The sequence below is a fragment of the Pteropus alecto genome, unplaced genomic scaffold (genome assembly GCF_000325575.1).
Source record: "Pteropus alecto unplaced genomic scaffold, ASM32557v1 scaffold103, whole genome shotgun sequence".
In the NCBI taxonomy this organism is placed as follows: Eukaryota; Metazoa; Chordata; class Mammalia; order Chiroptera; family Pteropodidae; genus Pteropus; species Pteropus alecto.
This window is the reverse complement of record NW_006436288.1, coordinates 3,171,510-3,198,003: the sequence shown is the minus strand read 5'-3', so window position 1 is coordinate 3,198,003 and position 26,494 is coordinate 3,171,510. Positions and strand designations below refer to the sequence as shown.

The 26,494-nt window shown below is 34.1% G+C and overlaps 1 protein-coding gene across 1 annotated transcript; it reads right to left on the bottom strand.

The window, feature by feature from the left end:
• Positions 1 to 95: 95 nt before the first annotated feature.
• Positions 96 to 17,401, bottom strand: STRAP (serine/threonine kinase receptor associated protein). Its single transcript, XM_006912657.2, has 10 exons — positions 16,950 to 17,401; positions 16,065 to 16,200; positions 10,007 to 10,088; positions 9,383 to 9,455; positions 7,132 to 7,228; positions 6,284 to 6,421; positions 4,166 to 4,302; positions 2,132 to 2,281; positions 1,520 to 1,585; positions 96 to 801 (listed from the first exon to the last, which is right to left on the bottom strand). Exons 1-10 carry the CDS (start codon positions 17,059 to 17,061, stop codon positions 740 to 742), a joined length of 1,053 nt encoding a protein of 350 aa, XP_006912719.1. The 5' UTR covers positions 17,062 to 17,401; the 3' UTR covers positions 96 to 739.
• Between the last annotated feature and the right edge of the window lie 9,093 nt (positions 17,402 to 26,494).

The following is a 26,494-nucleotide window of genomic DNA, read 5'->3' as shown; positions in this document are numbered from 1 at the left end:
TTTTTAAAGGCAGGTCGAGCATTTCTATGGGAGGTAAAATGCAATCCCAGCAAATTTCAGTGCAAGTAAAGGAATTTCGAAATTAGGAAACAATGTTTACTACAGACTCTTTAATCAGATTGTGTTTTAACACGGTTATGATGTAACAAAAACTTCCTGGTGATTTCCATTTACAAAACTCTTATCTATCAATTTTTCTCCTATCTATCAATTTTTCCCAAGAAACAAACATTGTTTTGTTTTGGAACCATTTTATTTAAACAACTAAAACAATCAGATGTTCGGAAGCAGTGTACAATGAGAAAACAATCAAACCAGTTACTTTATCATGTATTCCCCCTTCACAACGAAAGCAAAAAAAAAAAAAGGCTTTCTGCTTTAAGGGAAAAGTCAGAAAAATAGGCCAATATATTTTTCATCTCCATAATAACATAAACAGCTACAAGAAATCTAATTGTAATAAGAGAAATTGGATGTTGGCTTGCACATATTCATTAAAAAGACAACAGGCCATCATACTACAAGAGTATAACTCCACTTGCCTTCATCTGATACTCTTGCATTTTCATTTACAGGTAATACCAAGTTAGTTAGTTCCAGCTCTGGAGCTAATTCATATATATTCTTCATTATTTACTGCTCATTTGTCTTAAGCAGAGAAGAACTCTGGAAGGCTGATGCTTTTCTCTGCTTATTTTAGTCCATAAGTTGTATACTATTTGTGGCATATGCCTGATACTCAGGCCTTCACTTCAGGAGTCGAGCTATAGATGGAATCAGAATTCTCTGAAGCAATTTCTTCTATAATTACAAAAAAAAAAAAAAATCACAGTCAATTTTATAAAGGAAAGAAGTAAATCTACATTTCTGCATAATGAAGGAACAAAAAAGTTTTTAAAAAGTGTTCTGGTGAGGGGAAGCAAAAAAGAACAAGTGCACATGCCATTAATGACTAGACTCATGCCACTGAAAAAGCAATAAAGAAAGAGTTCATGTGTTTTACCTATTAACTCTTTTACATCATAACTTAACCTCCAAGAGACCCCTTTCCTCGTCTGTTTTCAATGATTCCAACTGTCTAATAAATCCAGAATTAAAGTCATATCTTTGAAAGATCTGGCTGCTCCTTTATTCATTCAAACTTCACAGTATTATATGATCAGAGCATATTATAATTTGCAATTCTAGATTTGGAAAAGTACTTGGTTTACAAGCACTTAATCAATGCTAAATAACAATTGCAACTGTAACGATTTATTTATTTTAGCATCTACCTCCTAAGTCAGACTCTAAGTTCACTAAGAGTAACCACATCAGTCATGTCCATATGTCCCTGTGCCTATTACTATGCAGTAGGTATTTAAATGTTTTATGTGTATATATAGGTACACATTTCAACTTTCCAATATTTAAATATGTTTATATTTAATAAATTTCCTTTGTCAATGGGTAAAATTCACATAACACTTCAATTTTAAATCTCCCAGGACTCTACAAAAGTTAATTCTTTAGTATTTACCTAGTTCTTCTTCTGTAGTCTCTGGAAAACTGATCTTTGGCTTTGCCAGCTCACCACTATCTTCTTCTATGAAAAGAAAAACAATGATAATGTGAATTTCAGTATTACCAGTAATAAAGTATTTAATAAACAAGAAAAGTACGCCAAGACTATTCCAAGCAACAAGATAGAAACATATTAAGATCTACAACTTTTTTAGTAATTATAATACTATGTCTTTCCTCAAAATCACTTTTGGGTTCATAAACCTACTTTAGGACCAATAACTATTTTTATTAGAAACATGTCTACCTTTTTAATAAGAACCAGTGAATAATGCTACTCAGAGATTAAATATATTTACATATGAATTCTTTATATTGCCCTCTAACAAATTTTGAATTAGGTCCATTCCATTCACCAAATGATCCAGTGTAAAAATTTATAAAGTCAATAGTATATACAACAAAAATATTTAAACGAAGAATACAGCAGCCAATTTATAATCATAGGCTTCTCTTTGTGTAAACCATAATTTAAAATCTATAGGAGACAGAAATATGGAAATGGAATAAAGAAAAATGACGCAAAATCATAAACTTTAACTTCATAACTCTGAATAAAAATTCTTACCAGGAAGCACACATTTCCAAAGGCCATATGTTTTTCCTACCACAGTTTGCCATAGTCTCAGTGTTCCATCTTCAGAACCACTGGCATAGAGTTCTCCATCGGGACTAAATCTCACACAGTGAATAGGACCAAAGTGTCCTTTGTAGGATTCTGAAAGAGGAGAAGGGTTATTAAATAATTTAATTAAAAATATTTGGTTAGGTATTGCTACACTAAAGAAAATTTTACCTATCTTACTGAGAGGATGCAAAATTCATAAAAGCAAATACAAAGAACTATGCCTAATTAAAAATAAAATGATTCTCATCAAGTGGTATATCATGTCCACTATTTCTATGTAAGATTACCCCTTTCCAACTCTAGCACATACTATGTTTTCAGATAGCCTCTTTAAAAAAAAAAAAATGAGGATTCATGCCTCAGTAAGGATAAAGGGAGTAAACAAAAATTTCTCCTAAATTCTACAGAAATTAGATCTAAAGTCTTATCAGTTCACTCCCAATTTCCATAATCCTAAATTTACTGCCGAGTTATCAGAAACCAATTCTAAATTATGACTATAGAGAGCCACCAGATGGAGCCCTTTTACATACTGTCTTCCTACAAGATTACCTAGTCAGTCTACTTAGTCACTGTTACAAGAACATTAAGATATACAATCAATACTGATCCTTATATATTTGAACCTATGAAACTTAATAAAAAAATGTAGATTAGCAATGGTGGTGTTCTGTTAAAGTCATATCGTTATTTATGAATTTTCCCCATTTACTTTTAATGCCTGATCATCTTATTAGTTTTTAAAGCTCCTTACTGGAACAATGTTCCTTCTATTTCCATGTCTATTCAATTCAAGGACCCTCATGTACCATCTTCCCCCATCTCTGTCCTACCAGAGAACATCATGAAAGTAGCATCATGAGAGTAGAAAGAATATGAGGTTTTGGAATGAAAATGGCTGGGTCCGAAGTCTGGTATTCACTAACTGCAATCTCAGATACCAGGCAATAATTTACTTACCTTTTTCAAAGAGAATAAAACATGGGGCCAAAATGTTCTAAAACTTTGAAAACTGACATAAAAACAATAAAAAATTCTTATTTAAAAGTCACTTATAGTCAAGCATTAAAAGGTGACCTAAAAGCAATTAAAATATTCTATATAGTCCATTCATCAAGGTTTCATTTATCCAACCAAAATCCATCAGCTTTCCCAAAGAAACAAAACATAAAATTGTCTCTTGTTCTTTGTGTATCATTCTAACAAGCTTAGTTCACTGAGTGGTAAAGCAGGACATCTAGAAACAAAATGGCAGCTTATAGAAAAAAAAACATTAAAACTGTTTAGTTCAAAAAGCAAAAACTATTTGAGAAGGCTAAAAGTAGATATTGAGAACTATATTATGAAACACCTAGTCCTAGTCCATCAGATAAATGTAAATTTAGAATGTGCATTAACTTCAAATTAGTCCCACATACCTTTCCCTTTTCTTTATTAAGACTATGATCATGAAAATGGAAGCCAAAATCAAGACTTCAAAAAAGAATAAAAATAAAATAAAAACAAATCAAAAACCCCCCCTCCAATTCAGATCCCTAAGGTATCCCTATAATAAGCTATAGCTGTTTTTCCCCCACACTTAAGGATTCCTATGTTGGCAAGAGGGGGATCCAGGTAGATGGCTATATACCTACATCATACTTCAGAAAGAACAAATCTTGCATCTGCTTAATATTACTTTGACATAAAAGTTTGCCCCCTGCCCCCAATAAATATACTGCACTATTGTATAGAATGTCATAATATGAACTTAAGTTAGAAGAAAAAGGTAAATTGATTTTATCATACTTTGTTTATAATTCTATAAACATTTCTACCAAAGTAGATAAAAATCCTTTATTTTATTCACTTGGAAGCTGTAAGCTTTACTTAGCTAAAAAATTTGCTGAGGTGTTGACTGAAGTGGTAATTATTTAAACCTAACATTTGATACAGGTAACTGCATCATTTATAGGAAGAAAAAGGACAACTCACCTAATTCTTCTCCACTATTATAATCATATTTATAAAGTTTAAAATCTTCACCACCTGCAACAAGAAATTCTTTCTCAGGATGAAGAGATGCAGAATTGATGGTTGCAGGTGCTTCAAAGGATTTAATTGGGTCCAAACTGCAAAAAAAAGAAGAAAAAAATAAATAATATTAATAAATTTTGAATACTGCATGAATAATATAAGGAAATACTTATAGTTAAACCATTCCTAAATTCTAAAATCCAAGGAACAATTAAATATTCATTTAGTCAAACAGTGATGTTTAAAAAAATCAAAAAACCTCTCAATAGTATTAGCAAAAAAAGTTCAGAAGGATACTATGCCAAGGTGGAGTTCATCTCAGAATAAAAATAGAAGCATGAAGTCAAGTTAGCCATGATCACTAAATAGAACTTTCTGACTCAAATGTTAGAATATTCCATAGATCGGCAAACCTCTGCCACTAAAATGGGATTTAAGGCAATAGTCTACATCGGGGCTGCATATTGTCCAAATCCAGAAGTGACCAATTAACATAGTTGTGAAATTTAATGGTCCTGGCAGTAGTATTCTATTTTTATCTATTTTTATCAGACACTTTGACAGAGGGATAGCCACATTCTGGGTAGCAGATGCCTTCCTCAAGACAAGTGTGCTAGCTAATTAAAATGTATAGCTAACATTCTGGAATTTTTTGCTTTGAAAAAAATTTAATTCTATATTGTCTGACTTTTTCATTACAAATAAGCATTATCTTTGTAAACAAAAAGTTTTTAGAGTAGGGAACTCTTTTCTGGCCCAACCCTAAAACTCCTGAAAGGCCTCCAATACAAATACAGTATTCCAGCTCTTAAATGCCACCATCCTATTTCCATCATCACGCACTACAAAGCATGAAGTCAAGTTAGCCATGATCACTAAATAGAACTTTCTGACTCAAATGTTAGAATATTCCATAGATCGGCAAACCTCTGCCACTAAAATGGGATTTAAGGCAATAGTCTACATCGGGGCTGCATATTGTCCAAATCCAGAAGTGACCAATTAACATAGTTGTGAAATTTAATGGTCCTGGCAGTAGTATTCTATTTTTATCAAATTACTGTGTGTGTATGAACTCCTTTACATCCTTAATTGCTCTTCTCCATTTTTACTGCCTTCTCTTTCCTTCTGCCATTAAGTGAAGCTTAGTGGACCTTTAGACAAAAGTTTAGGACTGCTGGTCAGAGTATAATGTAGTATACCTTTATGGAAATCAATTAAGTTGCATGCATACTAAGAACTTTAAACATATTCCTATCCTTTGAATTGATAACAGGAGTCTATCATAAAGAACCATTCAGAGATGTACCGTAATGCTCACTACAGTATTAAAGTAGGGAAACCGATACATAACCTATAATGCAATACACCTAGTAATAACTGTTTTCCAAGAATTTTTACTAAGAATATTTTAAAATAAAAAATTAAATTACACTCATTAGGGTCTTAATAACCAAAGAGGTAAAAAAACACCACACAAATATACACACATATATAACAAAGAAAAAAAGACTGGCAGAAAATACAGTTATCATTAACATTTTGGCATCTATGATTATAGGACTAAATTTTTTTAAATTATATTTTCCAAATACTTGACAAAAGCATTTACTATATTTATAGTTGCAAAAATTAAGTCTGTTTTAAAAAAAATTCATTAGGTCTATACATACTTGGGAATAGGAGGAAAAAAAATCACTATTTCTCCAAATTTTTAAAGTGAAAATAGGAGAATCAAAATCACAATGATTTTATATAGTAATGAATAATCTTAATTACAGCTCCAGTTCAATGATCCCTTAAAGAAAAATATAATTTAAAAAGTTTTAAAATTTACCAATAAATGTCCTAAGCATCTGCAAATTTATTTGCTCAATTCCTCTGATTAAGGTATACCAAATTCTTTTAAAACACATTATTAGTGGCTATGAAAACATTCCCCTCTATGTTACACAGTATAGGCCAAGATCTGCCTTTAAAAGAGTTAAATACTTTTTCATATATGCCTTAATTTTTAAGTACCCTGTGTTGTCCTTTGTTGCTAAAAAAGAAAATAAAGGTACTTCTTGAACATACCTTACTGCACTATGAAAAGCAATAGAGCGTCCATAAGTTATTACCAAAATCTCTCCCTCAGGAATATATTCCATACTGCTAACAGACATATTAAAATTTAGAGATTTCACTTCTGTCATAGTAGCGTGATCCCAAAGGCTGCAAAAAAGAAAAAGGAAAATATGATATTTACTCACTTCAGAAAAAAAGCTTAAATCCTAATTATATCTGTAGATTAACCAATAATCACACCTGTAAAACAACCTCCATTCCGACTCATAAATTACAAATGATACGTAGAGACGTTTTGGGTTCCTATAACAAGGTCAAATTATTTGGTAGCTTGTTAATGAAGTCAATTTTAATACTTAAATATACTTCCCAAACAATTCTGCAAAACTATGGTATTATAGACACTAAGGTCCTAATCTAATTAATTTCAGCGTTGCTCCAAATAACGTTCTTACACTCTACTTCTGTGAATCTGATAATAGCTACATCCTTCCACGGAAAAATACATCTGGTATCAGAACACAAAATTGTGTATATAGTATCAGGGGTTTCATGGACTCCCTATAGCCAACTGTCCACTGACCTGGGTTAAGAAGATCTACTTATATAGGTGTCAGTATTTTTGTTTTGTGAATTCTGTTATTTTTAATAGTAGCTACAGAAGAATGTGACCTATGTGCAGCTAAAGTTTTGATATTCAGAGATGGGTACCTACAGAAGAATATGACCTATGTGCAGCTAAAGTTTTGATATTCAGAGACAATTCTTCCCACATATAGTTATAAAAAATATTTAAAATATAAGCTCTAAGGTCAAATATTTTTCAAACTCTAAATTATTAAATAAAAGTCACTTACCGGACAGTTTTATCATCGGCTGAAAGAATCTGTTTATCCTCACTGCACCATAGAGCTTTTTTAATACCAGAGGTATGACCACTGATTTCCTTAGGTTCTTAAGATGAAACAATTAAAATACATTTGTTAATATTTAATTTTTAAAAATGAAAAATATTGGAACAATTAAATATGTAAAAATAAAACAGCCCTGGCTGAAATAAATAAATAAATAAATGAAAATAAAATAAAAGGACTCATTTTAAATTAGACTGCAACTTTCTAAAGTCTGGCACAATTCAAACTTGCTGTTTATAGAGAATATATTTAGTTTTTTCTGTATTGGAACAAAAACTTACCTGCATGACAAGGAAACTAAGAACTATGATGCTATATATAGCGAGAGTGACTGTATCACTCACTCTACCCCCAGGCTACTTTCCTGCTTTTAAAAGCATTATTGCATCACAAAAAAATTAAAATACTGTGGTATAACTCAATAAGAATATGGACTAAGGAACAAGACAACCAGAGCTAATCTTAGTACTAGCACTAACGCTGGGCCCCTTATCCAAGTCACTGTTAGTATTAACGGAATAAAAAGGGGTTGGGGGGATGCAGGGGCTGGAAGGAGAAAAGGGAAATAAAAAGCAGTGCAGTATTCCCACAAGAATTTCTACTTGGAGAGCAAAGTATCAAAAAAAGGGTGCAGGACCTGTCTCTGTTGTAAACTTTTCCTTCAAAAGATTAAATAACAACAACACTGGTTATATCTGGGCAAAACAGATACTGAGGCAATGCTATTCAACATTACTTCGACTTTAGGCAAGTTACTTAACCTTTTGAAGACTACATTTCTTCATCTATAAATTGGGATAACAATGGTCACTATACCTCATAGTTTGAGTGAAGGGATCAAATGAGAATATACATCTAAAATTTCTAACCTAGTGTCTGACATACAGTAAAAGCTCAGTTAATTGCTATTATTTTTGTTGTCAGTACAGTGGAAGAGCCACTTTGAAATAAACACCTTTGAGAAAGGCAAAAGATAAAAATGTCCACCTAAGCCCTAAATGACCTTGCTGAATCACATAACTGCACTGATTAGGTGAAATCAAAGTACTTTGCTATGTTTTTTACTTAATTTCCAATATAGGTTAGACTTTCTTACTAACTTCTAAAATATACTGATTTATGAATACACAATAAATGCCCATGATACAAAATTTAAGATATGACTATATAACACGATGAAAATTTTCAAATGTGTACATCATAAACCTTATTAAAAATTTTAAAAGCAAATGACAAATCAGAATAAAGAACCTTTAAATTGGTAAGGAAAAGATGAACATCATAACATCACAATATCACAATAGATAAATTGGCAAAGGGCAGGAACAGGCAATTAGTTTACAAAAACGGAAATACGTTAAAATAGAATTCAACAGTATTTTAATCTCATGAATAATTTTTTAAAGTTCACATCAATATAACAGAATCATTTTTTCTTCTATTAAATTGGCAAATATAAAATTATCAGTTTGCTGGAATAGGTTAGTCATAGATATATTTTTATACTTTGCTGGAGGGCACTTGTAATCAATGGTTTTCAAGTGTACCTCCTTTCTGTTCCAACAATTCTATTTCTATGGAGCTATCCTACAGAAACAATTGTGGAAATATTTCCAACTTATAAGGATGTTAAACATACACACTGCTTAAAATATTTAAAATTTGCAAATAGCCCAAACAAGCCATAATAGGAGATTAGTTAATTCACTTATTCATAGGATAACCATAGTCATTAAAAATAGTAGAAAGAATATTTAAAGACATGAAAAAATTATTGCAAATTCTGAATAAATACATTCAGATGGTTCAAAAACCTGAACACTCTATGTACACAGAGAATTCTTACTCATCTCACCTTCTACAGAAAACCATTCTTTCTCACCAAAAGGTAGTTAACACTGTTATGTACCTGTTTAAACTTAATGTCATAACAAAAACTTATTCAGGATAAGTTTTTAAATTTTAAGACTACACAAGCATAATTAGTAAATAAATCAATATGAAAATACGTATCTGCATAGAAAAAGGACCGAAAGAATGTAAACCAAAAACTAAAGATATTAACAGTGATTTGACTATTTTAATTTTTTTTTCCAAATTTGAGTACTGAACATGAACATGAATTAATCAAAAAAAAAAAAGTAATTTAAATTATAACAAAATAAAACCACAAACACGTATAAATTATGCTTACCTGCTTCAGGTTTGTTCAAGTCATATATGCGTAACAGTTTATCCTGTCCTCCAGTTAACAAGTAATTACTATCCTGAAAATAGACACAAGTAAAATGTTACTAGATTAGTCATTTTAATAGTTATTTCTCTTTGAAACTTCAACACCATATAAAATCCAAACAAAACTCACATATGTCACAAAGAGATGCAGCCCATGCCCCTTACTTCTAAGAAGGTGCTGTAGAGCATTTATCCTTTTCATAATGCTGAAGCCTTATAAGCTTTCTAGCTCAACTGTTACACCACCTACCACATGAATTCTCTCAATTTGCCCTGATCCTGCTCTCCTCCTCCTGAATGGCAGTTCTCTGATGATCTCAAATTTATCCTCTCTATATTAAAAGTAGCTGAGAACCATTTGGGCATTTCAGATGTTTGTTGCTATTGATGAAGAATACAAGGGTTCCAGGGTATTTTAAAAGACTCATATCATTAACCAAGAAAAAATAAATTTGTATAGCTTAATCTACAACCAAATCAAATATAAGTGAATATATACCAAATATTTCTCCCCAAAGCCAAATATTAACCAAATATACAAACAGCAATTTAACTCCCTAAAATAAACTCCATTTTCTGATACCTGCGTAAAATCCACAGTCTTGACAATGTGTTTATGGGCCAGGGTCATCAATTCATCTCCTGAGACAGCATCCCAGACTTTGCTAAAAGTGAAAAGTAAATAATGGTAATTTGATGATTAATCACCAAATAAATTAGATATGTGAAATGTAACATAAATACATTATAAATCTCCATTATTTCTAATAGCCCTCCACTGTTAGGGTTCATTTAATAAAATATTTAAATAATCTAAAGGAAATTTCTCTATAAAAGCCACATAAACCAATCTGACAGCAAAAAAGACCTATGAATTTAAGTAAACGAGATCCATGAATGTATCCTTACTTTTATTTTTAGCCTATGGCTGTAATATCATTTTGTCAAGACTGAAAACATTTAAACCAATTTTTAGTTTCACCTTTCCAATTTTTCCTGTTCTCTACTCTCATGCACATACAAAACAAAAAAATGAAAATCAAGAAATCCTTTAAAAAAATTTAAAGAAAAGGCCCTGATCCAAGTTAAATAAAATTTTAAATCAAGACAGTAGGGGAAAAAATTCTCCCTACCTCTTCCCTAAAGTGCTCTTAAATTCTCAAATCATACTCTAATTAACTTCTTCCAAAAGTATCAGCTTTTGACTATATAACGCTAACATTGAGAAATTTTAATCTCTCAATTGTGTTTCCCTGACCCACCCCAACCCAAAATATATGTGGTTGTGTGTCTAACACACATGTATATATGTCTCTATAGGTTAAGGGATAATGGTTAATACTTTACGAAAATACTAAGGGTTCCCCCAAATAAAAACACTTAAAGAAGAAAAAAAAACGAATTCATTTTATATCAAGAGAGACCACTGAAAAATAAACAAGGAAACTTTGCATACAAAGAAAAGAACCGTTAACAGCAAACAAGCCATGCTTCATAAAGATTTTCATTTCAATGTAACTGACATTTATTTTTAGGAATAAAATGAAAAATAAACAGAAAAAAATAAAAGCAAGGGGTATCTTTTTTTCTAAATAAACAGTAAATACATCTAGTATGTTATGTCATTCTAGACTTAGTCCTAGGTTGCAAAAGGAAGAAACGATCCCAAAGAAAGTTCCTGCCTTTGTAGAGCTTTAGCTGAGGAGGAAAATGTGCATTAAATCACACATTAAATAAACATAATTAAAATACGAATGTACATGGCTATAGAAACAGAAAATCCATGCCACTAATTATGCCAGAAGTCCAGAAAAATCTAAGCAGTAGAGCCAGTCAGTAGTCTTAAAAAGCAAGTAGAAATACACAAAGGGAAAAAAGGAGAAAAGCCATTGCAGACAAGCATGTACAATGGTAAAGAAACATGACCATCTAACAGAAATAAATGATGACGTTACAACATAAACCTTGTAGGCAAGTGGCTAAATAAATATATTCTGAGAAAAATAAAGTCAACTATGAGCAGTACTGCTACTAAACTCTCAAGTACTGACTTCTCCTTGTAAAGGAAACCTGAACTAATCTCTCCCATTTCCAATTCAACTCTGGCCCACACCTACCTTCCCAATCTCATTTTGCATCATTTCTCTGAATCTGGTCACACCATTCCTCAAAGAAGCCATGTTATTTTCTTCCAGGATCCTGTCTTTGTTGAAATTGTTCTAAGTTGGTATTTTATATTCTCAACTATGCAAAGATCTACTCATTCCTAGGGCTCATTTCAAATGCTATCTTTTCATGAAACCTTCTATTTATCTCACCTCCAGTAACCATTCCTTTCTGTTCCTCCACAGACTTCAGCCTATATGAGTACTATGTTTAATTTTGCATTGCTTTTATTTGTAACTTATGTTTACTCTTAATCACAGGGAAATCAGTGATAAGAGTACAAAGATTAATATTCCAAACTGCTGCAGTGAAGAAAATACCAAACATATCTGAAATTTCTATCCTAGTTATTCACATGATTCCAAGTCTCCAAAGAACCCAGGGCAATGTCTTCTGAATTACTAATTTTGAGTATATTCAATAATCTTCCAAAAACTCCATAAAATCTTAAGATTTTGCTCAGACCACATACATTCACTGGGGAAGAGGAAAGAATGGGCATGAGCAAAGCAGTATTATACAGGGGGCCAATGCATCTTTAGTCTCTTTCCTATTTAGAAACAATACTAAAATTGAGGATGACAGTCTGACAGAGCATTTTCTACTCTCTTGTACTTACTGGGATATTTCTGTTATTCAGAAATTCTGTTATTCTGTTATTTTAGTAAGAATTCTAAAAAAGGGCTCAGATTCAATAACCTAAATGTTTTCTAATGTATTTTTCAATCTTCAGGTCAGAAACTGTTATTAACTAGCTGGTTGCAGGACTCAAATCAAGACAATGAAGCATCATCACCAATATCCTTTCATCAGCTAATCCTGTAGCATTTATTTCTGCACAACTCATGAAGTTCTTGTCATCTCCCTGAACTACTGATACCTCTTACATCCCCAATTTCTTGAATATAATAATCGACGCTATCTGTTCAATACTTTTCATATCCTGATAATGGATTTACCACCATCTCAAAAGAATGGCTCCTTACCTTCTTTAAGGCCTGAACAAAATAAACTATTTTTGGGCAAAGTATTACCTGTCTTAACATGTTGACCAAGTCACCAAAGAGGATATGATAACACCTTTGTTTTACTGAGAACCTTATTGGCTTTTACAAGGAAAAAAAAGTGATTATACACTTTTGGTTAGCTACAGAGTCCCGGGCCCAACCCCAGATCTACTCAAGTGCCTGGAACATAGCATAGGAAACTTTTCTACGTTTGGCATTTTCTCCAGATGACTTCAAAAGTGGAGGTGCTGAGGAGAGGATCATGGTAAGTAATGCTAACATTAGCTTTATGAATTAAAAGATATAAAGAGGATGATGTTTCACGGACAGTGTATTCGTCACCTGCCTTGACTACCTAAGTCCCTTCACGATAACATTCTAAACTGACCCAGAGATTAGTCCGGCTGAATATATTTTCTCCACAAGAAACCAAAAAAAAAAAAAAAAATGAGAAACGTTAAGAATGCAGGAGGAAAAAAAGAACTTTCCAAAAAATGATTTATACCAATTATGATTAAGTAAGTTGAGGAAGCTATTCTTTAGCTAGATCAAGTTCCTAACAGCGAGCCCATGACAAGTCATTAAAAGAGAATATACACAGTGAATGCACACACCTCCACGCGTCACAGACACACACAAAATAAATGAGGGATAAGTCTCAGCTATCATTTACTGAACACCTACCATGGAAGAGACACAAAAAGATCTCTGTGATTCTCCCCATAACCACTTGGTCTTATACCCATTTTATAGATATAAAAACCAAAGTTTAAGATGCATCCCATGATCAAACTGGAAATACAAAGCGTGACTAGCACATGAATTCAGGCCTGCCTAATGGGAACCCTTATATCTTTCCCACTGTATCTTGGCACCTAAAAGCCTTAATTGAGAGGGGAAAATAGTATTTCTTTTTTGATATTCACATCTACTCGAACTTCCTTGCATGAAACTAAAAGGTTTCACAGCTTTAGCTACATAAGTACCAAAATAACATATATGATTTTGGTACAGTGGGGATGGTAGCTATCATTGTTACCTTACAAAGGTAACATGTAGCTATTTGATTTTAGGCAATATTAGAAACATAAACTCATTTAATATGTACAACCAACACCAGGTTGAGGTTAGGCGCTGTAACTGTTCTCATTTTTATAGATGATGAAACTGAGAAAAAGTTTAAAGTTCCCTCAGTCACAGAGCTAGTGAGTAATGAAGCCAGAATTCAAGTACAGATTTAAAGTTTAAACCAGCAGTTATGATTTTATTACCATTTGTAAACACAGACACTAAGCCTTGAAATGTTAAGAAAGCACAAAAACAACACTACCCAGACATATCCTCAAATGTGTGACTTTAGTTATTAATGCTGTCAGAAAAAATCCTGACTACTCTTTTCATGACTCAACTGTTAAATATCCAAAATGACATTTTTTTTTACTTTTTCTCTGTTCATTTCAGAGTAATTCTCGCATCAATAGTAATTTTTATCTAATGCCCTTTATTTTCCTGAGGACTGGCATGACAATTTGGTCAAATGTACAAATCAAGACTCTTCGTAGATTTTAGAGACAAGCATCATTCTTAACAAGCTTTTGCAAAGGTCTTTTAAAGATCAGAGCACGACCATCAAGCAGTAAGTGATAAAGCACTGCCTCATGTAATTAACATTGTCAAGACCAGATAACACAGAACAGAGGTTAACAAAAATGGATCTTTCCAGAACTGCAATTCAAAAACTTGTCTCTTTTAATGCTAATGTCCGTAGTGTCTAAAACCTTGTTATATTTATAGCTTATATTTAATTTAAAATACCACTTTACTAAATATTAACTTATCATCATGAGACTGAGACCTAGTTTCAGTAACATTTTTAATATTTACTTACTGTATATTTGAAATCTAGTTATTAATCTCAATTTTCTAGCTCTGTTATAAAATCAATGACATTCATTTCCAATGGCAAAAACAAACTTTGGAAGAGGAGGAGGAGGAAAAAAGCTATATTCATGACAACCAACCATAAATGTTTCAGAAGCAAAACCAAGATCTATAATTCATCCTTCTACTTTAAGAAATTTCCTTAAGTTTTTTATTCAAAAAATATATAAGGTCTGAATAAGCCAAGGATACAATTTAATAGATGATATGGCCCTTGGCCTCAAGAAGCAAAGACACATAAGTAAGTTAAGTACTACAAAAGTGCTAAAAGCACACAAAATAGACACCTCCACCTTCTAGCATTCCATAAGTGTTCCTTATCTGGGCATCATTTTCACCTTCCATAATTAACAATCAGAGTCTCTGTCACATAATAAGCAGTGAAGCTGACATCTAAAGCAACATGACCTGAAGCTATTGACATTAAAACGATTTATATAAAATCAACCAGTTCCTAACATTATCAATATTATGTACACTAACAGGGCACAGCACAAAACTTTACAGTGGTTATGCATAAAGACATAATAGCAATTTATTTATTGAAGACAGAAAAAAAGTTCAGACTAACGTAACTTTTCCTCCTGATCTCTCATCATCTCTAATCCCATATAAAACTGTATCTCCCTCTCATTTAAAAATTTTTATTTTTATAATTTATACACAGTAAAATTCACTCTGTGGGTTAGTCTTTGAGTTTCAACAAATGCATAGTCATGTATACACCATCACTATCAATTCGCCTTTATTTTTCATAATAAAACTTGGCATGTTAATTTGCTTAAAACAAAGGAGCAAAACACTTATAATTGCTCCCCAGTGTGAAACTGTCTTTAAAACAAAACAAAAACCACTTTTACTCTCCAGACTCTTAAGTCTAATAAAATCTACCATACATACAATAGATGTTGACAGTGTCTTCATTAGTTTAAACATTTAAGGAACACAGTTAAGAACTGGATACTAAGATGATATATATGAAACATGCCCAGAAGGGGAAAGTGGGCCATTACAAGTCACTCTAATAACGTATGCAAAAGCCAAAAAGCAAAATAGGTAAGGTGTATTCTGGTAACAATATATAGCTAGACCTACGGGATGCCGATGAACTAGGATGCGGCTCAAGTTTAAAGTGTCAACAACTGAAATTTAACTTTTAGGCCCGTGGTTCTAAGACTGCATATCAGAATCACCTAAAACAACTTTAAAGGGGGGAAGTGGGGTGGGGTAGGGGGGACTGGTATTGGGCGCTCCATCCCCAGACCAATTAAATCAGAATTTCTCAGATATCTGCATTTGAATATTTTAAAAGATCCCCAGGATATTCTAATGTATACCCAAGGCCATGAATCACTGAAATAGTAGAAGGCAGGCAGGAAAATCACTAAAGAAGTGAAATGATGAAATTTGTTTTTAGGAAGACAACTGGCAGCACCATGGAAGATGAACAGACTGAGGCTGAAGTTTGATCATTTTAGAACATAACCCGAAGAGACCTCCAAAGCTGGCCATTTTGACTATACTTACGCTGTGAAATCTGCAGCTGCCGTGGCTGCTTTGGTGGCATCCTTATTCAATGTTGCACCCCAAACAGCACCTTTATGACCCAAAAATGTTCCAATCCAATCTCCTGTATCTCCCTGGCGTAGCATAGGCTTACCGTCTAAAAAATATTTTAAAAAAGACATGTGATTTAGAAGTTCAGATTTTAAAAAATAGAAATTAAGATTGTTTAAAACCTAAGATTCAAACATAAAGTGATTATGTTGAATAACAAAGTAGAAAATTGCTTTTGTTGTCTAACTACTCCCACTGGGGATCACTAAGAACGTCCGCAAATAAATTAACTTATAGGCGACTATATATGTTAACTAAATAAACTGAAGAACTGAGCCGTAGGTTCTCTGTGAAGCATTTGTAATTAGGTGGTAAGAATACTGATCTGCATTAAAACAACCTAGAATTGAGTCTTATTTTGGGCAAACTTATTAACCTAATAAGTGTCCATTTGAAAAATGAGACTAATATCACAAATGAACAGCCAATGAGACAACCGGAGAGACAAGCGTTGGTAAGGTATTACTTAGTCTGGCCTAGTTTCGCCATTCCCCAAACCCTTGAAGATATTTACGGTTTGTTGGCCGAGATGTCTAGTCAAGTGTGCAGTCCTGCTTCTCCAGAAATAGCAATAAAAGTAAAATGAGAAGCTTTAGTTAGAGGCAAAGTTAGCTTTGTCAGATATGTCGCAAAAGCTTCTCTTAGTTCCAGATGCGGAATCCCTAACACTACTCCTCTGGCCCTCATCTCAAAGACTGAGATCCCCACCACCCCTTCGGCACTGGGGAGTGCCGGATCCACTCCCTTCCGTTCCAGTCCTAGCCTCTGGAATCCCCGATCAGCGGCTCTGCTTACCTTTGCAAGCGCTGATTAAGAAATAGCCATAAGGTGTGATTCCACTGAAGGCCAAATCAACCACAGGCCGCGTGTGGCCGGAGCAAGTGAGCGGAGTCTGCCTCATTGCCATGGCGGCGGCGGAGCGAAGAGGCTAGGGAGCCGAGGGTCGTCTGGTTATTTTCTCTCAGCTGCAGCGCCTCTGGCTCCTCAAGGCCCCCGCCCTGACACGGGGGCTGGGCCGGGAAACAGAAAAAGGAAGCCAATCCAGGGGCACCGAGGTCAGGAAAGGGTTAGGGACAGGCCAGGGAATCTGCGACAGGGGACCGACAGCCGCGAAGGGAGGGAGAGGGAGGGAGGGAGAAAAGTAGGGGAAGGGGAGAACTGGGGAACCGGCGGCCACGACCCGCACCGTCCACACTGCTACCGGCAGGAAATGACGATTCCAATGACGCTGAGCGTCAGCCGGAAGTGACGATTCGGCCCGAAGGCGGGTTTTCCCCGCAGAAGAGACTTAATGGAGCGACTAGAACAGAAACGCGGAGGCGCGAGATCAGCAAGTAGGGCACGTGATATCGGCCCGGCAGTGGTTACGGACGGCGCCGGGAGGCGCTCTAGGCGAGCTGACCAGCCGAGGAGCGCCTTGCTATTCCCGGGCTGAGTTCACCGGATGCGAAAGCTGTTTCTGCTGTACTCAAACGCTATACTTGGTGCTTCCTGTGAATTACACACGGAGCAATACAATCAGTGGGACTGTGGTCGAGATCTGAACATATAGACTGTAAAACCAGAGTTCTCAGCAGCGGTCCAAACCAGCAAACATCTAAGAACTTTTTTCAGTTTTTATTTACAACTGTATAGGCACCTCCTTTAGAATTGTCTACAAGTAAGTCCCTTAAGAAATTTCCCCAGCACCCCTTCTGTTCTGTAACATTCCTGTATTGCTAGTGTTTTGTGGCTTTAATATAGTTGAATTCCAAGTTTTCTTTTAGTTTGGAGGACTCTAGAGCAATGGCCTCGAAACTTCTTTGATAAAATACATTGGTAAATGCATTAATAAAGTTTGAGCCCGCACTCCCAATATGCAGACAATAATTTGTAAATTACATGTACGTTGCAACAAACAAAATAGTAATACTAGAAGATTGTAAAAACTAAATAGAAATAGAAAATCTGGTACTGTCTTCCTTCACGCAGCCCACTTTGGGTATTGCCTCTCTGTGTATCCACCAGAACTGTTGATTGATTGTTCATACAAAAGCTTTCTCGAGCAGGAAAGTTCCTTTCTTTGGGCAAATTATTTCTTTCTGTTGATGATAGAATTTAAACCTAAAACAGCAGAAATTTTTGCGACTTATCACTACGTTATCCCCAAGGCCATTACGTCTTGGCACATACCAATAAATATTCAACCAGCACAAATGTCTAATGTTTCCTTCTCCGCCATCATCTTTTTTCTGATACACCCGTATCGTCATTCAAGATTCAAGTCTAATGACTTGAATAGGGACTTGGAGTGCTTCCCCATTCTATTTCCTTAGCATTTTGTTCATTAATTTATAGTTCAACATTTACTATATAAGTTTTCCATAATCTTTTATTCTACTCCCTTTCTGTTCCAATCTCACCAGGGTGCTATGGTCCAGCACACACAACCCTATACACACACTGCATTCACACACTTAAATTATAAGATCCTTAATGGCAATGGTTTGTACTCTAGTTTGTACTCTAGTACCAGAAGACTGAATGGCGTTTATTCTTGAATAGTGAATGCTCAACAAATGCTTGTTTACTGATTACATAAATAACTGCATTACTGACTGAGGTAAATAAATAAAAGACACAACTCAAAACAACTAGTTAGTAAAATATTAATATATTTTCATATATTGCTCATTGTGTGTAGGTAAATATATAACTGATAACTACTTTTGTCTCTAAAGAATGTGTATTTCCTGAGTTCTAAAAGTAGTATCTCATAATCAACTGGCTTTAAAGTCCGCTTAATATTAGAGAACACATTATGCAATTAATATAATTAACCACATTAAAAGAATAAAGGAGAAAAATAACAATATATGTGTAAAAAGTTTTAGATAGAATTCAACAGTCATGATGAAAACGTCTAGATACTAGAAATAGAAGGGACCTGATAGAATATCCTAAAGAAACACCACAACTAACGGTGAAACACTGAAAGCATTCCATGTTAGGTCGGGTACAAGGAGTGCTAAAAGGGAAGGGGAGTAGAGTAAGCAGGGAGAGCCTTCAGGCTGCAATGCTGGTCTGAGACTTCTGAAAAGAGTTGGTAATAAAGAAGATTGCATAGAAAGAGACTCAAGACTACAATGCAAATCTGAAAAACTCTTCTTCAAGCAAGTTCCTTGTATAACTCACTTCCACTCACATTACATTAGTGAGATATGGCCACAAGGGAGTCTGGAAAATGTAGCCTAGCTGGGCATCCGTGTGCTCAGGGAAACAAGAATTAATTTGAATGTGCCAGAAAGAGTCTCAGACAATTATCTATTTCCATTTGCTCTCTTCCCTTTAAGTCAGGGGTCCCCAAGCTCCAGGCCGCAGACCAATACCAGTCCATGGCTTCTTAGGAACCAGACCTCGCAGCAGGAAGTGATCAGCAAACGAAGCTTCATCTGTATTTGCAACAGCTCCCCAGCACTAGCATCATCTCCTCAGTTCTAGCATCACCACCTCAACTCCACCTCAGATCATTGAACATTAGATTCTCGTGGAAGGGCTGTCCATAGTGCCAAAAAGGTTGGAGACCACTGCTTTAAGTTATTATCTCTTTTCTACTGCACTGTGTGCTTTTCCCACTTTTCTTTTTATACTTTTTTACATCAATTCTCTTTCTTCCTATTTCAAATGTAGTTTTTATATATATTTTGTTAACCTGAAAATAAAAGGTCAAAGTTAGAGGCAACAATCATTTATTTGAGATTAAAAAATTTTTTGCATTTCTGAGAAGCACTGATTCAGGCAGAAACTCAAAGAGTGCTCCAATTAGAGGTGAAGTTATGGGTATTTATGACAAAGGGAGGAGAAATAATTACATGACTAGAAGGAAAGAATTTCTATTAGTGTTACTAAGCCAAGGAAGGAATTTCCATAGGTGCAAATCAGCTAAGTTATTCTTTAGCTATCATGGTGTTGCTAATTCTAAATAATGTCTTTAATTTTCAGTCTAGTAGTCAGGATGTATACTTTCTTGTTGGCTTTGCAAACAGTTGTTTGAAATACAGTGTTGCTTTGGCCCAGTCCAAAGGTTATTTTGCTCCTTCTGAACATTTCAAAGGTTCGAGGACTAAGACATGCAAGGCAGTTCTTCTGGGGTGGTGGCTCCAACTCCATTTTGAAGTGGCTCCATTTATATTATTTTTCACACATTCATATTGTGTTTTTTACTTCGGTTTTTTTCCTTAACTCTGCCTTGCATCTCCATTTGATTTCATATTATTTCTTTTTTGTCTCTTGTTTTAGAGTTCTTTTTTTTCTTTTACTTTTAGAGAGTTTTTTTATCTACACATTTTTTTCAGTAATTCTTTGTCTTTTACATTTATATTTCTTTTATTTAAGAACAATACATTTGTCAATGCAGAGATCTCATATCATTCATCTTTGAATGGTAGCAGTTCTTTTAGTTGTTATTTGTGCAAGAACAGTGTAAGTGTATTCTTTTTGATTCTCCTTTTTTATTGGGAAGTGTTTTGGTTATATACTTAGCACGTTAGCTAAAATGAGAATAAATATGAGTTTAAGATTTTGGAATGAAATGAGACGTTTGTGCGGTGAAAAAATCTCAAATTATATGTCAAGTGAAAAGAAGGGAGACAATATGATGAATACTTTGGGTACTGCTTTTACCTTAGTGTTTTGAATAAAATGATCAGCTGTCATGGTTTCGTGGATAGAGGTAGAGAGAGATACAGATAGTTTAATGGGATAAAATGAGATCCCCTCCCCCACCATCACCTGCACTTTTCTGAGAGGAAATATTACATTGTAAGAAACATTATATTTGAAGCTGGCACCATTTTTCCTAAATGATTCCTAAACAGTGATTCCAAACTAAAATGATAGTTCTAATAATATGGACATCTTCAGAGGAATAAACCAGAAGATCCATATCTAGGAATACAAGGGTTATTTTTTTCCCAAAAGAATAGAGTCAAAGTCATATCAATTTAAAGATTATACCTACCTCACATCATGCCAGATCATGTTCGTTGGGAAGAAAATTAATATTCATGGAATCGAGTTGCCCTTATTCTTATATTAATCGGGTAGAAAATGTCAGTTGCACTCACTGATGAAGAGACCAACCTGGGATCAGGTCATTCACTGTCTTTATCTCATAAAACCAGAGTCAATAGTACCCCTGGAAAATCCCTGCATTCCTCTGGCAAACCCTAGGCCAAGAAAAAATTTATCACCATCTAGACAAAGTCCATGTAGTTTAACCACACACAGTGATGTGGCTCCTTTCCCACGTGAAGGCAAGTTGAGTTTCCCTAAGAAAATAAGTGAAGACCCTAGATGGTGAAGGTTGAGCAGGGTCTGCCAGAAGAAGGTTAGAGTTTGAGAAAATAGAGTTCAGAAACAAGTGGCGGCCATCTGAAGGCCTAAATGCTGAGGGCTTTCTCTCCGTTTTCTCTCTCTTGCGTGATATAAGAAAAAAAATTAAGTCACAACTCCTAGTTTCTTCTATTTTATACTGACTGGGAGTGCTTATTTAACTCTTCTATAAAAATAGCTGCATAAATGGCCATTGTAGCATGTAGGAAGTCACCAAGAAGCAAACAGGAAAGAATGAATCCCTTTTTCCTTGCCAATCTCCAATGTGGCAGTTTTTCTGTCATGTCTCCTGCCAGAAGAGCCTAACATGAACCAGCTGAACCAGCCTGGGGAAGCAAACACATGGTTTGCAGAGTCTTGACCCCACCATCACGAAGGAGAGAATGAAAGGGTCGGCTGAAGCTGTGTTACAATATCTGGCCCAAAGATTTACAATAGGGCAAATAGAAAATATATATAAGGGTATATTCTTGGTAAAGGATCTGAAGAAAAATGGTAGCTTCTTCTCAATTAATATACTTCTCACCTCCCACACACAAGTCCAATCAGCTGTATTTCCTACTGACACCACCATTTACCAAGGCACCATTAGAGAGTACTTCTTTTGTATTTCATACCTTGTGTTCAATTAATTAGCAACTTGTGTCAATTCTACCACTTAAATTACTTCTCCATGCATACTGTCACTAACCTAGTGTAGGCATATATGATTTTTCACATTATCTAATGTAACACTCTTCTAAGTGGTGTTTCTGTCTCTAATTCCATTTCTCCTTAATTTTGTGATTCTTACCCCAAGCTGCATAATAATACTACTATCTGGGAAACTTTGTAAAATATCTCATTCTCCAGGATCCTGATTTAACTGGTTTGGACTGGAATCTGGAGATCGACATTTTTAAAACTCCCTAGGTAGTTCTAAAATGTGGCTAGCTATGAGACCTGTTATTTTATTCTGTCCTCCAAATTAGTATCAAATTATTTTATTATGTTCTGGCATGCAAATTCAGTAATATAAGTCCATTACTCCAAATTCTTCAATAGTTATCCATATCAACAGTTAATGTGTCCAGTGTTCTTCTTGGTCTGTTTTCCATGTACCTCTCCAATTCCTGCCAATTCTTACTAGCACTCTCACTGAACTGTCAACTTCTAATTTCATTTTCCAACAGTGTTGAGGCTCTTGCAGTTTCCTAAACATGAGATATTCTCTCACTTATCCATGCATATGCATATTTTATTCCTGCCAGGAAAAGACCCTCACTCAAACCACAGCAAATTTTAATAGCATGGTTAAAAACACCAAATGGAACTTTAGTGTTTAAAGCATCCTTTAAAACATTATTTTTTTGTGATGTCAATCATGTAAAAAATTGTGAATGCATATGCAAAAATTTGAAAGAAATAAAATGTTAACTGTGGTTGTCTCTAGATGGTGGGGTTATAGATTTTATTTTCTTCTATATACTTTTCTATAGTTTAGAAGTGTTCTACAATGGAATATATTACACTTTAAACAGAAAATAATACAATTTATTGGAAAAATTATTTATGTATTTAAAAAACACCAGATATACCGCTATATATGAATCTCTTTGATTCCTGCATTAAGATACAAGCATTTGGAAATAAAATAGAATAGTGAGAAACACTAACATTTGCTTAAACAAGAGTTTTTGCCTCCAGTCCTACATACTAAAAATATATTTTAGCCACTAGATGGCAATCTCTTCACATGTATTGTCTCATGTACACCAGTGAAGCCCCTTTGTAGGGATTGTGCATAGTTTATGTAAATATTTTTATTTTTCAACTAACGATTATATTATTTACATTTAGAAGATATTTCATTACACACTAAGAAAAATGTGGGCTTTAATTATCTAAAATTTAAATCAATTTGCTTTGATTTATATTCTGCATCTTACATTTATTGGTATCATTCCAATCAGTTCTATTCTAATCAGCCTTACCTCACTACTTAAAAAGTAATAGAAATTCCCTTTAGCCTTGAATTTCCTTTTGCTTTTATTCATATTTTAGACGTTTTAGGCTTGCAGATGATACCCATAAGAATTAGTCTAGCTAGCATTATTATTCAAGTCTGAGGAGATGGCCACCCTCCTTCTATGTGCACCAACTCCACATTGGCAGAGACCTAAGAACAGGGTCAAGTTGAATCAAATTTCCCAAAGTAAGAAGAGAAGGGATATTTCTTTGGAGAAATATCCTAGTGACATATCTGTGTAAGACTGATTTTAAATCTTGTCTGAAATAATATATTCAGGGGTATTAATAAATATTCTTAACATTTTAGGTGATAACAGATCCTTAGGCAAGATTTCAAAAATTAACTGTTGCCCAGTTTTTGCTGCTGTTTGTATATAGTGTATTACATGCAGCAAAGAAATCTCAAATTTTCTTTAGTTGCTTCCTCTTTCTCTATTCCTTTTTTTACAGTCAGATTGTTTGTCAAAACTTATTCCTTTCTGTGTTTCGCTTTAGTTAAATGATGAATTATCTTCCTGGCATTACACTTTCAATTTACAATAAACAGTATTCAGGGAATGAGTCAAATTTGGTAGACTCGGAGCTGTTTTTCTTCCAGATCAATTGGGCCTTTTGCTTTCAAACACGTGAGGTGCATTTCTAATGTCTAAATTTAAAGGCTGAACATTATATTCAAGAAGAATTACTATATATTAGAAAAGAATATATAAGCATATTATATTTTTTCATATTTTTCTGATTTAAAAATGTTTTGTACAAATTGTTTTGAAACAATTTAAAAGCTCAAAGAAAAATTAAAATCACTCATAATTTCTCTATTCATGGAAAGTATCATATGAGTGGCTATAAAACCAATTATGAGAGTTTGTAGTTAGAGAAGTCTAGTATTTCTGCATTCTCATCATTTTCCCTAGTGAAATTTTATTGTTCAGAGTTTTATTGCTAGTGCGAATGATTCTAAAGACAGTAGCAAAAAATATAGTGTGCTTTGGTCTTAAACTAGCTGTCGACCTATATGTAAAAACAAATGACTTTGGTAAATTAATTTAGTTTCTTTACATTAATGTTTAAGTTAAATATTTTCCTTAATTTATGTTAACAGGACTACAAATGAACTGTAGCTATTTGACTGAGTAGATCTTTCTTAGGATAACAGAAACTCCAAATGCTCTTCTCACTACTCCACAATTTTCTGTGGGGCCTCTGCAAGTTAATTATCTTCTTTGTGTGCTTAATCCTCTTAGAGTGCAGCCCTCATCACTTCTGCATTCTATGCCATTCTGTGAGGATGAATGTTTCTCTTTATCTTCTGTTTATAGAAATGGGAAAAAAAGAGAATTAAAATAAGAGAACAGGAAGCCTAAGTTTTACATCAAACTTAAGAAATATGGATGCAGTGTCTAGAAAATTCAAAACGTCTGCCTCAGTCCTTTAGGACATTTTAGAACATAATTTGAATTTTAAAATAAGGTTAGAAGTCAGTTTTCAAAGTGAATACTCATTGTCTTTCAATTATTTTCCTCATCTATTCAAACGAAAGTAACATTATCTCTGCCTATTAATTACTATTTAGTCTGAGCATAAAGTGAATTTTAAAATAAATGGCATTATAGATTTCTTTTTAAAACATTTCATATTAATTCATTCAAAGAACATTTGTGGAGCACTAAGATCGATTAATGATATATAGCCTTAGAGTCTAGTGAAAGAGTCAGAAAAATGTAGAATTATAATGTCAAAAAAAATTATTAATATAGTGCTACTGTGTTTCAGGCAGTGTCTTAAAGATTGGATATAGAGCAGTAAACAGACAAACATTTTGCTGTCATGGAGTTTACATTTTAGTGAGGGCAGATGGAAAGTAGATAAATCATCAAAGAATATATATGGTAATGAGCACTGAGGAGAAAAATAATGGGCTATAGGGAGTGTCATTTATAAAGTTACAGTTTAGCAAAATCCTCAAGAAAATAAAGGAGTAAGCCATGTGGGTACCTGCATGAACATTTCAGGGGAAGGAAGAGGAAGGAGGCCACCAAACCTTGAGTGGAGTGATCGTGATGGAGACTGGTAGGAAATGAAGTGAGAGAGGTAAAGCGGGGGTCATGGGGGGACAGATCATATAGGTCTTTGTGAACATTGTAAGGATTTTGGATATAATTTAGAGTGAGACGAAAGCCAACTGGAGAGTTTTGAACAAAAGAATGAGATAATCTGAGGTTAACACAGAGATACAAATTAGAAGAGTATTGCAATAATCCCCCAGACGGATGATAGAAACATGTAGCTGTAGCAGTGGAAGTCATAAGAGGTGATCAGATTCTAGATATGTTTTGAAGGAAAAGCTGACAAAATATGCCAATGGATTGGATGGGGACCGTGAGAGAGTCAAGTTTTGTTTATTATTATTTTTTTATAATGAAAGTGTACTCATATTTAATAAATGCCTATATTATGCTATATAAAATATAGCTTCTATTCTGCTTTGACCACTGTTTGTTCCAGCAACGTCCCTGAGGTGTGCTTTTTAGTTTTCTAAAACCTACTTACTTAACAGTTTTATATATTTCTTTGGAATCTGTTTTATCATTTATTTGTCCTGCTAAGTCTTCATCCTGCATCAAAACTTCGCAATTCCAATGGAATACAATTGAGAACATAGGGATCTACCTTCTGTCAGAAAAGGTAATATAATTTAAAATCCTTGCTCATCAAATTATCTCTGGCAAACAAATAAACCAATTCTCTTCTTATTTTATTCCCAACATTACATAAAAACATTGAAGCCCTTCTTTTCATGCTTATTTCTATAATTTTCACAGGAGAGAACATGCCCCAATGCACCCTTCTCTAATCTTACCACATTAAGGATAAGTCACAACTAAAAAATGCATTCAATCCTTCTCCAATAAGAGACAACCCAGCCACTATGAAAAATCCTCTGAGACCAAGCCATT

Bases quoted from the DNA above. Each gene is read 5' to 3' on its own strand.
- STRAP (XM_006912657.2), bottom strand. From the start codon at position 17,061: ATGGCAATGAGGCAGACTCCGCTCACTTGCTCCGGCCACACGCGGCCT. The intron at 7,229-9,382 runs GTAAGCATAATT...TTTCATCTTAAG, and splicing joins CTTGAACAAACCTGAAGCAG to AACCTAAGGAAATCAGTGGT. The intron at 6,422-7,131 runs GTAAGTGACTTT...TCTTTTTTGCAG, and splicing joins GCCGATGATAAAACTGTCCG to CCTTTGGGATCACGCTACTA.